Source organism: Salvia hispanica, chromosome 1 (genome assembly GCF_029641045.1).
Source record: "Salvia hispanica isolate PSC_SH4W2 chromosome 1, Shi_PSC_v1, whole genome shotgun sequence".
Lineage (NCBI taxonomy): Eukaryota > Viridiplantae > Streptophyta > Magnoliopsida > Lamiales > Lamiaceae > Salvia > Salvia hispanica.
In genome coordinates, this window is record NC_142692.1 from 17,544,562 (window position 1) to 17,561,712 (window position 17,151).

At 32.9% G+C, this 17,151-nt stretch overlaps 2 protein-coding genes across 2 annotated transcripts; one reads left to right on the forward strand and one right to left on the reverse strand.

The window, feature by feature from the left end:
* Positions 1-1,203: 1,203 nt before the first annotated feature.
* LOC125217869 (non-specific lipid transfer protein GPI-anchored 2-like) lies at positions 1,204-5,542 on the reverse strand. Its single transcript, XM_048119433.2, has 3 exons — positions 5,177-5,542; positions 2,797-2,838; positions 1,204-1,442 (listed from the first exon to the last, which is right to left on the reverse strand). Exons 1-3 carry the CDS (start codon positions 5,517-5,519, stop codon positions 1,321-1,323), a joined length of 507 nt encoding a protein of 168 aa, XP_047975390.2. The 5' UTR covers positions 5,520-5,542; the 3' UTR covers positions 1,204-1,320.
* An 8,629-nt stretch (positions 5,543-14,171) lies between these two features.
* On the forward strand, positions 14,172-17,151 carry LOC125221111 (uncharacterized). Its single transcript, XM_048123237.1, has 5 exons — positions 14,172-15,126; positions 15,478-15,543; positions 15,649-15,863; positions 16,227-16,441; positions 16,518-17,151. The coding sequence occupies exons 1-5, from the start codon at positions 14,172-14,174 to the stop codon at positions 17,149-17,151; spliced, it is 2,085 nt and encodes a 694-aa protein (XP_047979194.1).

Sequence of the window (17,151 nt, forward strand, 5' to 3'; positions counted from 1 at the left end):
AGATGTTAAAATGAATTAGTATATGACCTGTGGCACAAAGAATGCTAAGAGATTTAAATTAGAATAAGAAAATCATCGGTTTAGCATTTATTTTTGACGATTTATTAGAAATGACCAAGGATATCTATTCATTAAAGTCATGCCATTTGTACACTTAATATACCATAAAATAAATAATTAAAGCCTATCCTAAACACCCCATTGTCGGTGCACATAGAGGAGAAGCCTCTCTAGTTTTCATGTTTTCTCTAGAATCTTCACCCCCAAAAAGATATCAAGTCACTGTCAAATTACAGAGAGGGGGGAGGAAGACATCTTTGAATGAAAATAATAAAAGGAGGAGGAATATTGCAATTTATCTTCCCCTATGAACCGTCGTCGCCTCTTCCCGTTGGTGCCGCAGTGACGCATCACTGTTGCCGTTTGTCGCCTCAGCTCCAATCTCAACAACATCACATTCTCTTGTTCTTCCACTTCTTGATACTCACCTTCAGTTTTACAATTAAATGTAAGCATTTTATCATTCTGTAATTAATAGTTTCATATGTTGAAAGTGAATAATTAAGTAGGAAACAAATGGAATTCTTGATGGGTGGGTAGGAAAGTGCCGACTATTCTCTTTATTGGACTTAGTGCTTTGGTTTTAATTCTTGTTTGGTAATGAGATTGATTTCTCATGATTTAACTAAGCATGTGTTAATGTTTTATAAAATAAAATGAAATTTGACGGTGGATGAAGGCGAAGGACAGTAGGTAGGTAGTAAGATTAATTAATATTTTGATAAATTTGTAGAAAAGGTTGTCCTTAACCAAAGGATACTATAAATTTTGATATATTATTCAAGTTCTGCTATTGATATTTTGGCATAGTTTTGGTCTAAACGATCTGAGAAAATGTTTTTAACTGGCTGCGGTTTAACATATCTAAATTATGATATTATTATTATTTTTTCGGTTGGAATATATGGGGTGTTACATATGCTCTAATGGATTTAGATCGTACCTGGCCGTCAATGGAATGGACATGAGAAATATCGGTTGAAGACCTTATACGAGCTAAAACAGGTTACTAGATTTGGACGATTTACTAAAGTAATGAAGAAGTATACTTAGCAAGGGAGATCGTATCACATGTTTGTCGAGTGAAATAGACTTTCATGTTTTGAGAATGTTGCATATGAGATAAGTACAAAATAGGAGTAGTAAACTTAAAGTGGTACTGATGATAGATATATAGATATATGATCGAACCGTGTAATCAATTAGCTACAGCATACAAAGGATAAAATGAAGAAATACATAGAAATTAGAATGGAAGAATTAGAAAAAATATACGCAGAAAAGAGGTGCTAATCCAATGAGGAAATGGTGCTTGGAGACTAAATTGGTTGCGCTTCCATTATCCCCACCGGGAGATGGCGGCAATGCTAATTCGTCCCCACCTGTACATGAGTCAATCACTTAACAAATACTCCATCCGTTCCGCTTAAGATGACACGTTTTCCTTTTTAGTTTGTCCTAACTAAGAAGATACATTTCCTTTTTTGGTAACTTTCTCTCTTCAATTAATACACTTAACCATTTTTTCTCCCTCCTATTAAAATATTCATCTTTCTTTATCTCTCTACTTTAATACTTACACTCATCTTCTCTCTCTCTAATTAAACACTTTAACCAATAACTCCTAAAATCCCGTGCCAGCTAAGCAATGTGTCATCTTAGCCGGGACAGGGGGAGTACGATTGTAACATGTAAAATTGATAGCATATATTCATAAATTCTTATAGTAGAAAAATATATTCATACGTCTCATTCAAGATGGCTATATCCTTTAGAGAGGTATGATTTTAAATGAAATTATTAAATGGAGTAAAGTAAAAAGAAAATGATAGTAGTTGAATATTTTATAAAGGAGAGTGAAGAGAGAGTGGGTTTATTCCAAAAGTAGAAAGTTAGTTGGGACCAGAGATGTCAAGGTCAGCCCAGTGGAATTTTGGCCAATTCTACTCGGGTTGCGGATCAATCGGGTATATGCTAGTTGGGTTATATTTATGAGGTTATAAATATTGGACTTCAACCTTAAAAGGTTCAAGTTTCGGGCTATCCCATCGAACTAATCAGGCTGCTATTGATAAAATTAACATATGATCAATCCAGTACATAATATTGATAATTAATCATATTCATAGAATGTAAAACATTCAATAATTTTCAGATTCTAAACTAAAACAGGATTAAACACTAATTTAAATTTTATATAAATAAAATAAAATATAAACATATTTCAAAAAAATTTAAAGCGGATTTTAGAAAATAAAATATATTTATAATGAATTTTGAATATTATAATTAATTTATCTATTATTATATTAATAAAAATCTAAGATATACGTATATTAATATTCCTTATGTCCCCTACATGTTTTAGAAAAATGATTCTAGTAAATAGTTAAAGTACAAAGATAGATTAAAGTAGTAGATAATAAGTAGAGAATACTCTTCTAAATTTCAAAATAGTAGAGGAGTTTTAATTTTATCATGATAGAAATTCCTAACCCTGACCTTTGAAATTTCAAAAAAAATAACTCCATCCATCTTATAAAAATAGAACCTTTTTTTGAGACAACACGAGTTCTTTGCATAATTAGTAAAATAAGAAAAAATATGTAAAAAATAATTATAGTATTTTTAATAGAGAATGAGACTAAACTAGAAGTGCAATGGAACGGAATAAAGTGGAAAAAATTTCCGTTTTATGAGACAAAGGAGTATTTTAGTGGAATAAGAGGAACATACCTGGTGAAAGGGCATCACTTGGTGTAGGAGGAATACCGATGGCTGCAAACATAAAAATAAATTATAAACTAATGTCCATTTTTTTTTCCCAAAACACTTTGGGGTCCTATAAATTAAATGCGTTACCTTTTGATCCAAAATAGTATATTTTGGTCCAAAATTAACATATCTGCTAAAGTTAACGGTTAAACATGTTTTGACCATATTAGTGATTTAACTAAATTATCCTGATTAATCTAATTATTTTAATATTAAATTTTATAAAATAAAATTTATTAAAATTCATATATATTTTTTAAAATATAATTAAAATATTATCATTTATAAATATTGTTTTATCTATAATAAAAATTAAATTTAATTAAAATTTATAAAATATTCATAAATTTAATTTTATTATAGGTAAAATATTTTATCAATTTTAATTTATTTTAATCATAAAATATTTCACAAGTTCTAGTTTAATTTAATAGATGATCATTAAGGGTAAAATATATTTACTCCCTCCGTCCCACTTTAGGAGTTCCGGTTTATCATTTTTGGGTGTCTCACTTTAGAAGTCTCGATTGGAATATTCCATAAATGGTAACAGGTCCACATTCCACTAATCTTTTTCCACTCACATTTTATTATAAAATTAATACTTCCTCCGTCTACCTTTAAGAGTCCCAGTTTACTATTTTAGTTCATACGCCATTAGCAGTCCGGTCCACTTTTACTGTAAATGGTAGGTATTCCACTAACTCATTTCACTCACATTCTATTATAAAACTAATACTTCATCCGTCCCTCCCACTCTATGTGACACATTTTCCTTTTGGGATGTCTCACTCTAAATGACACATTTTTTAAAATGACAACATCACTCTATCTATATTTTCTTTCTCTCTTACTTTGTTCTCCCTGCTTAACTCACAAAATAATACTACATAAAATCTCGTGCCGAACAGAAAATGCTCCACTTAGAGTGGGACAGAGGGAGTATATAAAAATTGGTCACACAGTCCACTATCTTTTCTCAGTCACTTTCTTTTATACTTAAAACCCATGTAAAACTCAAATGGGACTCCAAATAGTGAATAGAGGGGTATATAAAAGTAAGAACCACATTCAACAATCTTTTTTCACCAACTTTCCTTTAAATTTCTTAAAATCTGTGCCAAGTCAAATGAGACTACTGAAGTGAGACGGAGGGAGTAATATTTTTTATTACATGAACTTTTTTATGAATTTCAATATTTTTATTATAGTTAAAAAATATTTGTAATTTTTAATATTAAATTAATTAGGATAATATGGTTAATTAGATTCATTATTAAACACTAATCTGGTCAAAACAAATTTTGACCGTTAAATTTTAAAAAAATATTACTCATTCCGTCCCACAATAGAAGTCATTCTTGTGTCACGGGTTTTAAGAAATGTAAAGAATAGTGGGTTGAAAAAGTTAGTAAATTATAGGATCCACTTTTTTATATTGATTTTATAATAAAATGTGAGTGAAGTGAGTTAGTGAAATGTTGGATCTACTTACCATTTATGGTAAAAAGATGAAGTATGAGTCTTATTGTGGAATGAACCAAAATAACAAAATATTACTTTTATTATGAGATATAGGAAGTAATTTTGTATTAAAACATGTTGTTTGACACTAAAAATTATACATGTAATGTATAAGACCAAAACTTTATGGATTAATTAATGTATGCCGAAAACTATCATGACAAACAACATTGAACAAAACTAAAAATTATCATGACAAACAACATTGAACATAAACTATTTATTGGCTTGACTACGAAATAAATGCCGAAAACTCCAACAAAATTTTCATTAAGTTTTCCTTTCCTTTTTCATTTTTTTTTTTTTTTTTTTTTTGTGACTCAGTCCTCTATTAGAGATAATTAATGTTAAAACTTAAAAGCGTCAAGCAAATTATAAGATACTCATTTATTTGCCTAGACTCAATGTCGTGAGAATTAAATGGATAGTTAAAACAAAGGGTAGTTAGTTAGTTTGCAATTACTATATTCATTTTGCTCGAACTATCTTTGAAAAATAAAACAATACTAGCTCACCATATTTATAATTAGAAATTCCAATAAATATGAGTTTTAAAAAATATAAAGATACATGAGTGAAAAAGAGGATAATATAATGAGAATTTTAATTTTTATATATTAATTTTATAATAATATTAGTGATACTTTAATCATGGACGGATCAAATTGGTGAACCGGGACAATGGAGGAGGGTGTATAATTATTTAAATCTCGCTTATGAAATGGTGCTTTTTTGGAAGAAAAGAAATAATTATACAGGAAAAAAAATAGAATGTGCATTATGAATTTGAAAAAGGAGGGAGAAGAATTGCACGTACCTGCACACAAGCTAACCGGAGGGGTGATGACATTGCAAAGAGAAGGCAGCTGAAGAGCTCTGTTTAAATCAACGGAGATCCCAATCTGCGAGTGCGAGGGGTCCCCCAACAGCTGGCACAAGCAGATTGGCTGCGTATCCACCAAATTAGCCAGCTCCGGGCAGCATCCCGGCGCCGGTTGGCTTAGATTGCTGCCCTCCTCTACGAATGTCAGGCAATCCGACAGTTTTAGTAGGTATGTGAAGCAATCCAGCGCCGGCGCAGGTGACTGTGCGGTTGCCACCCCTACAGTCACGGCAATCATCAGTAAATAGGCAATGCTGGTGGTGGAGGACATGGTCATTGTGTTCTACGGAAAAATGACTTACTTATGGCAGGCCGAATAAAGTGTTATATGATATACTTAAGCTAGAAATTGATGATTCGAAATTCTAATCTAGTAAAATTTCAATTCGATTAGTCTCAATTCGAGAATCTTGACCTGAAACCAGATGGACTAGCCCAATAGATTGACCATATGCTATATCTATAATGTCTATTATTTGGTGTTGTTTGACAATTAATTCAACACTACATAATTATTTACTTTTATACTCTAATTATAAATTTTAAAAATTGTCAATTATCGAATTGAATTATGTTTTATTATAGTGAAGAATTTTATTTATGACTATGAGCTCGAAATAAATATTCAAGTTGGATATGAAGAAGAAAATTGTTATTCTAAGTGTAGATTGTAGATTCATTTATTAGAAACTTCGTTTCTATGTCAAACTATATTTGAGTTATTTGTCGTTAGTTTTATGTTATGTAAATTTTGACTTTTTCTTTAAAATATTTAGATCATGAATTTTAATGTTTATCATATGATTAATATCTTAAATTTTGTGTATACTATAAATTTAAGATCCTTATAAATAAAAAAAAAATGCATATTTAATTATCAATGTCAACTTTTAGCCTGAATCTGAATGTTTTGGATTATGGTTGAAAATTTATAACTTGATAAAGTTATAGCCGATTAGTCCATCAATCGAAATAGGTTGACCTAAAATCTGACAAGTTGGCCCGATTGACAATCCTATTCTACAGTAACTTATAGGCAAATGAATATAATTTTATAGAACGCATCACAATGGACTCAAACTCGAGATCTTAGACTCGGACATTACTATTTTTCCACTAGGTCAATTCGCACACACCTTTTTATTTTTGAAATGCACTTGTTTGAAAAAATTAAGTTGTTGAAAAAGTAATCTAATATTCAACAAATACTAATAACTAGGACAAATGATTCACATGTATTTATGTATATACAGATCAAATTGAAGGAAATTAAGTAGTACTATCATGGAGTTGGATGGTAGACGCAAAGGGAAAGCCTTACGAATAACTTTCTCAAACTGTTTTACAAATGCAACGTCACATTTTTTATTCGACATATGCGTAGTAAAAATAATGTGGCATATAGCTCTCAAGTTTGAAAAATACATAAAATTAGGTTTTTGGAAATTGATGGATCCCTCTAACAAAATGGGCTGCATTTATTCATGGTCGATGGAAAGGTGAAGGCAACTAGGGTCTTAAATTCTTAATTTCGATCAAGGAATATTCAATATCTCTACGCGAGACTTCTTCCTTTATATCTTGATCTAAAATATTCTCTGTTTGTTGTTTTAGTTGGAGTGATACTCCCAAATGGCAATTTTTCACACCCGATCAATTCAATTTGATTAGGTAGTATGGGTGAGAAAAGTTGTACTGAGAAATTTAAATTAATATATATTGTAATAGTATTCTCACAATCAAACATATCAAAATTTAAAACAATACAACTGAATGAAAAATTGATCCGAGTTAGATCAAGATTCAAGAATCTCTCGAGAAATTATGAACAACTGAAACCATAATTCAAAATTTTCATCTTAATCACTTTAGGGGATGACGCCGGAAAAAACTTGAGAGAGCTTCGCCCCCGCCTCTTCATCTAGGTGCATCCACCTACTTTGCTAGCTAAGCACATAATTGGTGAATTTCCTCTTGATTTTTCAAATAATTTTTGTGGTGTATTTAAGCAAGGCCACTTGTTCTTCTTTTTCAAAAGTGAGCTTTCTTGCAACACCGCCGCGCCGCAGTCCTGTGCGAAGGGATGCGGTGCGGGGCAGAGGGGACCAAATGGAGCTCTAGGCGTAGTTGAAAATTTCCAAGTCGGAGTTGACGGGTTAAACTGAATTGGTGTAGTAGGGCCTTGCTGGACAAACAGATAGGCATTCCTAAAAATAAAACATGTTAAGAGCATCCACATCCATGCTCTTAGCTAAGAGCACGGAAGTGGACTCGGACCCACTTTTACTCCTTGTCCTTAAGCAAGAGCACAACACACACATCCGTGATCTTCCGCAAGGACAAGCTCAAGGATTCTACCATTCTATTATTCAATTTAAATACTTCAATTACTAAAAACAATTCTACATTATAAAAATATATTAAAAAATAAAAATTACATAATTAAAATCCTAAAAAATAAAAATACATAATTAAAATCCTAGAAAATAAAAAAAATACATAATTAAAATCCTACAAATTAACAATTACATAATTAAAGACTAAAAAATACCTCGTGGAAGACTAGTCCTCTATCCCCAATGTTCTCTTGAGACCCCGTATCATTCCCACATGTGTTGCAAGTTGGTCGGGACTCATGTTAGACGTATCGGTCGTATTGAGATGAGAGAATATGAGAAAAAAGATGAGAGAATTGATGAGAAAATAGATGAGAGAATTTAGATGATAGAAGATGAGAATTGTGTAGTGTTATGGGAATTTTTTTATGTTGAAGTGGAGGTATTTATAGATGAAAATGTGAATTTTGAGGAAAAAATTAAAAAATAAATTAAAAATGTGTATAAAACGGTTATAATTTATTGGGAAGTGGGAAAATATTTTTTGTTATTTAAAAACGTTTTATTTAATTAATTTCAAAAAAAAATTAAAAAAATAAATAAAAAATCAATTTGTCAACGGCTATGTCGTTGGCCAATCAGGAGCTGGCACGTCGTGCTCCTCAGCGGCACCGACGTACTCTTATTTAAGAGCAGCACCGTACCGCTGGTACGGACGGACGAGGGACCGCTGCGGATGCTCTGAGACCAAACATACTTGGAATTCAAATGACTTAAATCATACTTGAATGGTAATAAAAAATTTAAAAAAAAAAAAAAAAAACAATAACACGTTAGATAGAAAATTCCACATTGTTCGCATAAATCCTTTACTTTCGTTCTGGTTTTTAAAAGCGCGCGAAAATAACCTTTTTTTAGAAAGAAGATAACATATGAAACAGACTTTATGAAATCATTAAACGTAAAACAATACATCCATCCTAAGTAATATTCATTTTTTCTTCGCTGCTTGTTAGGGAAATTTATGAAGTTCTATGCATTATTTAAAGAAAAAGGTTTATTTAATCACGTTAGATCATCTCGATAAGTTGATTAATTTCAGTCTATCGTATTTTAAATCTAGTCCACTTGTCCTCAAATGTCGTCCCAAGCACTTGGGATTAGTCCATTTATGTTTTTAGAAAATGAGCATAACAGCTCAACATTTAAACACGTGCGGCCCAAAAAAAATAATCAACTCAAGCCCATCACACTATACCTTTTGATTAAATTAATTGGTCCCAGAACTTGTAAATTAACTACCTAGCCCGCTCCTTTTATTAAAATCGTGGCCCAAACAAATAACTAAAAGAAGGTCAACTGTAAAGAATTGCTCTAATGATTGAAAAGAAATCTAAGTTGAAATTGTTTGATGATTACATGGGGCTGGGAGGATTTGAATTGCAGGATGAACTCTTTAAAAACTTGACTTAGCTCACGGTTTCTCTTTCTTAGTCTTCTGTGGTAAAAATTGTGAAGTTCTCTTATATCTAGTATGTATATACATTGTGAAGATTAAAATTTGTTCAATACTCCCTTTGTCCCATTTAAGGCGTTCATCTTTTTTTATTAAATTTGTCCCACTCAAGGTGTCTATTTTCTATATTTGGTAATTAATCTCTCTCACCTTATTAAAATAGTACTCCTTCCATCTCTTCTATTTTTCAGCACAATTTCTTAATCTCTGTACCTAAAACTTTTAACTCAACTTAGTTGGGATGGACAAAGTACTATCTTTTTCTCTCTACTTATTCCACTTAATAATTTCTTCAAAAATTCTTTGCCACTAAAAAAGAGGACATCTTGAGTGGGACGAAAAAAATTATTAGGTCTAAAATATGTAATCTCTTCTATCCCAACCGAATATGCACTCTTTTCTTTTTAGTCCGTTCTATAAGGGTATGCATTTTATAATTTTGGAAACTCTTTTCCATTTTATGAGGTGAGATTCATTCTCCACTTTTAATTAATTTTTTACTTTATATCTCTTTTACTTTATCAATTTTGCATTGAAACTATTACAAATTTAAGGTGCATTCTTATTTTGGGACGGATGGAGTATCTAAATTCTCAGATTTTAAATTTCTTAACTGATTATGGAGAGACATTAATTTTACTTTGTACGAATGTTTTGTGCTTACATAGTAAATTTCAAATACTGATCCTGGTGTTATTCCAAATACTAAAAAATTGTAAATTTCATGCATCGATTACTATGAAACCTGATTCCATGATATTTGTTAATCATAAAATAAAAAAATTTGTATCCATTAATTGCGAAACAAAACAGGGACAACATGAGACTTAATAATTTAGCATTCAACTTAATATTAGAATCTGGAAAAAAAAAAAGGTGGGCGTCACAATAAGTTAATAACCTAATGGTTAAGATTTAATCATCCAATATATAGGTCTATGGTTCAACCCCCTAATGCGAATATAATTTTTTATTTTCTTCATCCTTTCTTTCTTTATTTTATCGATAAGATTTAATCTTCCAATATATAGGTCTATGGTTCAACCCCCTAATGCGAATATAATTTTTTATTTTCTTCATCCTTTCTTTCTTTATTTTATCGATAGATATTAGTACTTCTTATTATGAAAATAAACTTGTAATACAATATATTTTATGCAATGTAACATTTACTCCCTCCATTCCATTTGTTGTCCACTTTTGTCATTTTCGATCGTCCTCCATTTACTGTCCACTTTCAATTTTTACTTTAAATGGTAAGTAAGTTCACATTCCACTAACTCATTTCACTCACATTTATTTATAAAAATGAAACTTATAAGGTGAACTAAAAATAAAGGATAGGGAGTACTAGTTTACATGAAGTACTATAATAAGTCCTCAATGGAAACATATTTTTCCTTTTTCTTTGTCATTTCTTTGTTTATTTCATCAATTGATATCATTTCTTATTATCAAAATAAACTAATATATGAAATTTAAACTTTTAATAGTTTATATATATTTTAAGTTTTACTACTTATTTTTAAAAATTCTAGTTGTTTACATTAGTAAATATATTTGTGTAATATTTACAACAATTTTGGTTTATAAATTAAAGTGTTAATATATTGTCATTCTTATTGTGAGCACATGTTTTAAGAAATGTAAAGAAAAGTTGGTTGGAAAAGTTAATGGAATGTGTGGGATCCACTTTTTTATATTGGTTTTATAATAAAATGTGAGTGAAGTAAGTTAGTGGAATGTGAGGCCTATTTATCATTTATGGTAAAAATGAAGTGACAATTATTGTGGGACGGATCGAAATGGAAAAGAATGCCAATTATTATGGGACGGATGAGTATTTTCTTTTGCGAACAATAAGAAAATCAATCAAATCGTTATAATTAAATTGATAGGGGTGTGTTATATTGCTAACTATTTAAATTGCTAACTCTGTTAACTCATCAATACAGTGTATTAAAAATGTCAACACATTGACATCAAAATGTCAACACATAATATCAACATATTATATTGAAGTTCAACAAAATTATGTGTTGACATTTTAATGTCATTGTGTTGACATTTTTAATACACTGTGTTGATGAGTTAGCAAGTTAGCAACTTAAGAAAGTTATCAACATAATTAAATTGATATGTGTAGTTTTTAGATGAATAATATGTATGTGCAACCTAATGCATTTTTATATTTTATTAACTACTACTTGAATATTAATATATTTATATTCCACCCTCAAAAGCTAATGTTACTTGAATATTAATATATTATTTATTTTATTATTAAAATATATTATATTATAATTACTATTAAAATTTATTTCCGCCCCCTCCATTACTAGATTCTGAATTCACCACTGTATGGATGTGCGAGTGGTGGCAATGCGCGAAATGAGTCGTTGGTTTCTCCTGCAATATTGGGGTTATGGTCGTTCACTTTGACCTGCGAGCGAGCACTTATTACTATTGTCGTATTCACTTATTTAATTATCCTACTTTAATTATTTATATGAATCTATAGTTTCCACATTAAACTTTGTCTATTTTTAGCTAAATATGTTTATATTGAGAGGGGAAAATGATATGCTACACGTATATATGAGCATCGCTTTCATTCAATACACTTTTAGTATTGTTTGTTTTGCTTCATTTTATATATTTAATTTAAATTTAATACATAAAAAAATATTAATATTTTAAATTTTATAAAATTAATTGAAATATAATTTCAAATAAACTAGTTAAAAATAAAATATTAAAATTCAAATATAATCAAAAGAATATATTTATACAAGTAACTGACACTTCTAAAATTTAAATAATTCGAATAATTTAAAGACAGGACATTCCCACTGAACTGAGAAACCTGGTGACTGCAGCAGCCGCAATACACGTAATGTCCTTTTCATCATTTTAGTTCATTCTCCAAATCCCAATGTTGTCTTTTCTCGTACAAAATCAATTAAAGAAAAAGTATGACGAATCCAAATGAAGCTTTTTCATATGATTCCATTGCCTGTGCCAAGTCAGCGAGGGTCCACAGCCCTCTTGTGGGCCACACCCGTTTTCGACTGCCATTGCATGCAAACTTATCTCCTGAATTGGACTCTTGTCAGCTGTCACTCTCTCCAATTCCATCCCTATTTAGGGCCCTTTCTCAGCAGCCGCACTCATTCCTACCTGTCACAAATTAAATTTCCCTTTCTTAGCAGGTGCACATTTCTCAGGTTGCTTGCTTACCTTCTTCTCAATTTCAATTTTCACAGATTCTTCTTCCTGTTTTTCAATCTTTGCTAAAAAGGTCGGATCTTTAGTGTTTTTGGTGCTGTCTTGTTTGTGTTTGATGGTTTTGGATGCTTGGACATTTGGCGTTTAGATTTATTTGATTCACTAAAAAGGTGGAATCTTTAGTGTTTTTGGTGTTGTCTTGTTTGCGTTTGATGATTTTGGATGCTTGGATATTTGTCATTTAGATTTATTTGATTTACTAAAAAGGTGGGATCTTTAGTGTTTGTTTAGTTTTTGGATCACAGGGGCTTGTTTGTGTTTTGAGGTTGATTGATTATGACATCTTGATTCACTGAGGCTTTATGCATTGTTTGATTTTGGTGATTCCAAATGCTGTTGAGTTTGTTCTAACAGCTCATGAATCTCTTTATGTTGAGATAGAAGAAGGAAAAGACCAACATTGCCAAGATTGATATTAAGTTATGTGTTTTGAGTTTGATTGATTATGACATCTTGATTCAGTGAGGATTTATGTGTTGTTTGATTTTGGTTCCTTGTTTAGCGTGGAGGGAAATGAGGGGTGATTTGAAATGTTGGTGAGTTCGTTCAAGCCGCTCGTGAATCTCTTTATGTTGAGATAGAATTAGAAAGAGGCCAACATTACTAATATAGATTAGATTTAAGCTATGTGCTTTCTCTGGTTTCAGATGCTAGCTTTCGCATGAATTTGAGAGATGCTGATTTTGTTGTTCTTGTTGTTTTTACTTTTTTTGGCTCCTTGTTTAGTGTGGAGGGAAATGAGGGTTGATTCCAAATGTTGTTGAGTTCGTTCAAGCAGCTCGCGAATCTCTATGTTGAGATATAAGTAGGAAGAGACCAACATTACCAAGATAGATTAGATTTAATTTATGTGCTTTCTCTGGTTTCAGATGCTAGCTTTCGCGCGAATTTGGGAGATGCTGTTTTTGTTGTTCTTAGTCTTTTAATTGTTTTCTTATGGCTTTATCATACAAAGTGTAAACCATTAATTCTGTGTTTCGTGTTTTACCAAATGTCAAGTAACGGCGTCTAGTTGATCAACCACGTGTGTAAAGTGTGCTTAAACGCCGTATAAAACACATGAATTACTTTCTTTCTATTCTTTTTTATGAACCTTCATCCAACTTTTGGTTACTCAAGTTCAGCGATTACTAAAATTAGTTAGTATTCATAGCAGATGATTTGGTGATACAAAAAGATGCTATTAGAGGCAAGTAATAACTGTGGTTGGTGAGTAGTTCAAATATATTCGTCAAACAGCTATTGATATTAACTATAATACGACAATATGTCCTAGCGAAACACTAGTAAAGAAGTCATCGTCAATGCACCTGCAGTTAGAATCGCGTTACTTTTTAGTTGACATTCGTCTCATGATTTCTGTAATCATTATTTTGTTTATTAGAACACCTGTGTTACTGAACAATTAGTGTGATTTATTTTATTTTTTCCACATGAGATGAATCTCAGATAATTAATTTACGACTTCTTGTTACATTTAGAGTACGTGTTCGGATTATCAGTCATTTGGTGTGCAGTGATGAAACAGAATTTTCTTTTAGTAAATCACAAAATTCATAATGAATCTGAAATACTATGTAGCTTCAAAGTGATAGTGCAGCTTCTCTATAATGTTATAGATGTTTTCTTTCATTATTATTGTGAGCCAATAATTGAAAGATGTTTCAGTATGAGTGTTAATCTAAAATAATTTTTTTTCATCTTAATTGTATACTCATAGGAAATCTCCCATCAAAAGAAGTTCTTCTGCTGATTTGGTAACTGGAAGAGCTACAGCTGTTTTGCATTAATGGGAGCTTCGAGTTCTAGATTAGACGAAGACAGGAGTCTGCAGCTATGCCGGGCGAGAAAGAAATTCATCAAACAGGCTCTTAATGGCAGGTGCTCTCTTGCAGCAGCTCATATTGCATACATCGAGGAACTAAAAATCGTAGGAGCATCTCTAAGGAGATTTGTGGAGTTCGATGCTGAATTCGAGCCTTTAGCAAGTGCAACTCCGGAGCCCCATTCTGTAAAGTCCGTCTCCCGGTCTGTATCACAAAATGTTGATGCAATGGCAAATCATTCACCACCTTCTTCGACTCCTGGCTCGAATCTATTCCAAACTCATCTTATGAAGTTCAGAAGCCCGTTCTCCAAAAAAGTCGAAGAGAAGCCTCCTGTGCCTGTTGCAGTCTCGGTTTCTTCCACGACTCCTCTGCCTACCACCCCTTGCTCCACTGAAGTTCCGGAAGCATCACCTTTCGAAACTGCTGACGAACCAGAATATCCACCTTGGGATTATTTTGGTCTTTCTCATCCAACCGAGCAGCGTTTCTCTGCACAAGAGGGCCGAGGATTTCATCAGGATCTGGAGAAGTCTGATGGAAGAGAAGATTCGCAGATATCAGATGATGAATTTGACGAGCCGGCCACTGCTACCCTTGTTCGACGTTTCAAAAACGTGAACTTGTCAGAGGAAAATCTCGCCAAAGATTCATCTTCCTTATCTTCTGAAGATAAAGTATCTGAAACCATGTTTCCGAGTGCTGATAATGCGAAGGAAATAAAAGAAGATATTGTGAATGGAGTTTCGCCACTGAAACAAACGGAAGTTGAAGATCAAGTTGTGCTGAAGCACTTTCTTACGAGCATGAAAACGATTGATCAGCTTTTTGCTAGAGCGTCTGAATCGGGAAAAGAAGTAATAAAGATGCTTGAGGCAAATAAAACACATTTCCGCCAAGTTATACATGGAAAACAACGTAAGTTATCTCTGTGCATCTTTGTGTGAGCTTGTGCAATTTTTTGTCAGGAAAAGTTTCTTTGGAATGCTATCAGTGAGATGTTATAACTAATATTTGTGCTGTTACAACGTGTTGATTGGCTGTGGAAGAATACTATTTTAGTCAAGTTGAGCCCGAAAAGGAACGCAACTTTGAGTCATCGAGTTGCTGTATAGTACTATCATAAGTAGCTAGAGATGAGTTATAGTTCAAACTATGACAAATTGGAAGATAACCTAATATAGTTGAAATTATTAGCAGTTTGATTTTGTTATTCCGCCTTTGTAACATTAAAAAAGCATGAATTTTGGTGTAATTCTTTTGTGGCAGGTGGTTCAGCATCACTTCTGAAATCTTGCTTTTCCTGTGGGGATGATCCAAGCCAGGTTCCTCAAGGTGAGTTTCTTCACCACTTATTTTCTCTCGTCGCTCTCTACCTGATGGTTTAACCTTTTTTTAGGCTATTGTGCTAATTCGTCATGTTATTTCTGTGTCATGTAGAGCCACCTCAAGAGACTGTCAAGTCCTTTACTTGGCCTCACACGGAATCATCTCCTTCCGATTCTTCTTTGAACCTTCTAGGTGCGAATTACTCTGATGGCGTTGAAGATCTTAGTAATAATCTCTTCGACAACTTCTGCATGGTCTCTGGAAGCCACACGTCAACCTTGGATAGGCTTTATGCGTGGGAAAAGAAGCTTCACGATGAAGTTAAGGTAAGCTTAGACTTCGTTAATTTGATTTTGAAACTGTTTACATAGGCGATATCTCAAAATCTTGTACTATCGTTTTGACACGTGTTTACTTACCTGATTCTATGGTCGTCGGTTTCTGATAGGCGAAGGATGGGAGGATTTCATGTTTCAGTCTCGAACAATCACATTTTAACAATAGATCTTTTTTAGTTTAGAATATCGCTGTGATGTGGCTTCTTTGACAGATAAATGCTAGGAGTATTGTATAGTTTTCTGTCATGACTTTACGAGATAATTCCCCTTCTTCGCTGATAAAACCATACTCTTGAATGAAGGATAGTGTGAGAGTTATGCTAATAAAGGTTTTAATCCATATTCTTTCAGGCTGGTGAGATGCTTCAGAGTAATTTTGATCAGAAATGCAAACTTCTCCTAGAGCAAGAATACCAAGCAGGGAATACCGACAAGACACGAGCTGCAATAAAAGGACTGCACTCGAGAATTCGAGTTTCTGTGCATCGAATCAAGTCCATCTCAAAGAAGATCGAAGAAATTAGAGATCGAGAGCTTCAGCCGCAGCTTGAGGAGCTACTAGAGGGGTATATATGCGCGTATATTTATTAATTCCTCGAGTTTTAATTAGAAATCGCTAAAACTTTCTTGTTGCAACGACAGGTTAAGGAAGATGTGGGAAATGATGGTGCAATGCCATAAGCTTCAGCTACAGACGATACCGGTATCTAAAATTCCCGGAAGCACGGATCTCATCATGCAGTCAGATTCTCGGAGACAGGTCACCATCCATCTGAAGAATGAACTAAGCCATCTGTCATCCATCTTCACAAAATGGATCAACGCGCAAAAGCTCTACGTGGATTCAATCAATATGTGGCTCTACAAATGCGTTTTGCTTCCGCGGAATACTTCTAAGAGGAGCAAAAGGACGAGACCTCCGCCCATAAAAGACATAGGTCCCCCAGTATACATGATATGTGATACCTGGTTAGAGATGTTCGACAAACTCCCTTTTAAAGAAGTTGTCGACTCTATCAAGGACTTGGAGGTCGACGTCGCACACTTTCTGCCTCATCAAGAGAAGACGAAGAAGAAGGGCACGAGTACTACCATTGTGGGAGACGAAGACAAGGCACCAACGCCTGCTCTGGATCGTTTCAGGACGAGCTTGGCTGGATTTCTTGGGAGATTGAACGACTTTGCTGAGTCGTCCGAGGGGCTGTTCTCGGACCTCCAGAAGGAAATCGAAGAAGCTAAGAAAAGCTATGAAGTGTTGAAGTCACAACAGGAATAG

Excerpts from the sequence above, each read along its gene's own strand:
- LOC125217869 (XM_048119433.2), bottom strand. The coding sequence starts at position 5,519 with ATGACCATGTCCTCCACCACCAGCATTGCCTATTTACTGATGATTGCC. Across the intron at positions 2,839-5,176 it reads TCCGGTTAGCTTGTGTGCAG|CCATCGGTATTCCTCCTACA; the intron begins GTACGTGCAATT and ends TTATGTTTGCAG. Across the intron at positions 1,443-2,796 it reads AAGTGATGCCCTTTCACCAG|GTGGGGACGAATTAGCATTG; the intron begins GTATGTTCCTCT and ends ACTCATGTACAG.
- LOC125221111 (XM_048123237.1), top strand. The coding sequence starts at position 14,172 with ATGGGAGCTTCGAGTTCTAGATTAGACGAAGACAGGAGTCTGCAGCTA. Across the intron at positions 15,544-15,648 it reads TCCAAGCCAGGTTCCTCAAG|AGCCACCTCAAGAGACTGTC; the intron begins GTGAGTTTCTTC and ends TGTGTCATGTAG. Across the intron at positions 16,442-16,517 it reads CTTGAGGAGCTACTAGAGGG|GTTAAGGAAGATGTGGGAAA; the intron begins GTATATATGCGC and ends TTGCAACGACAG.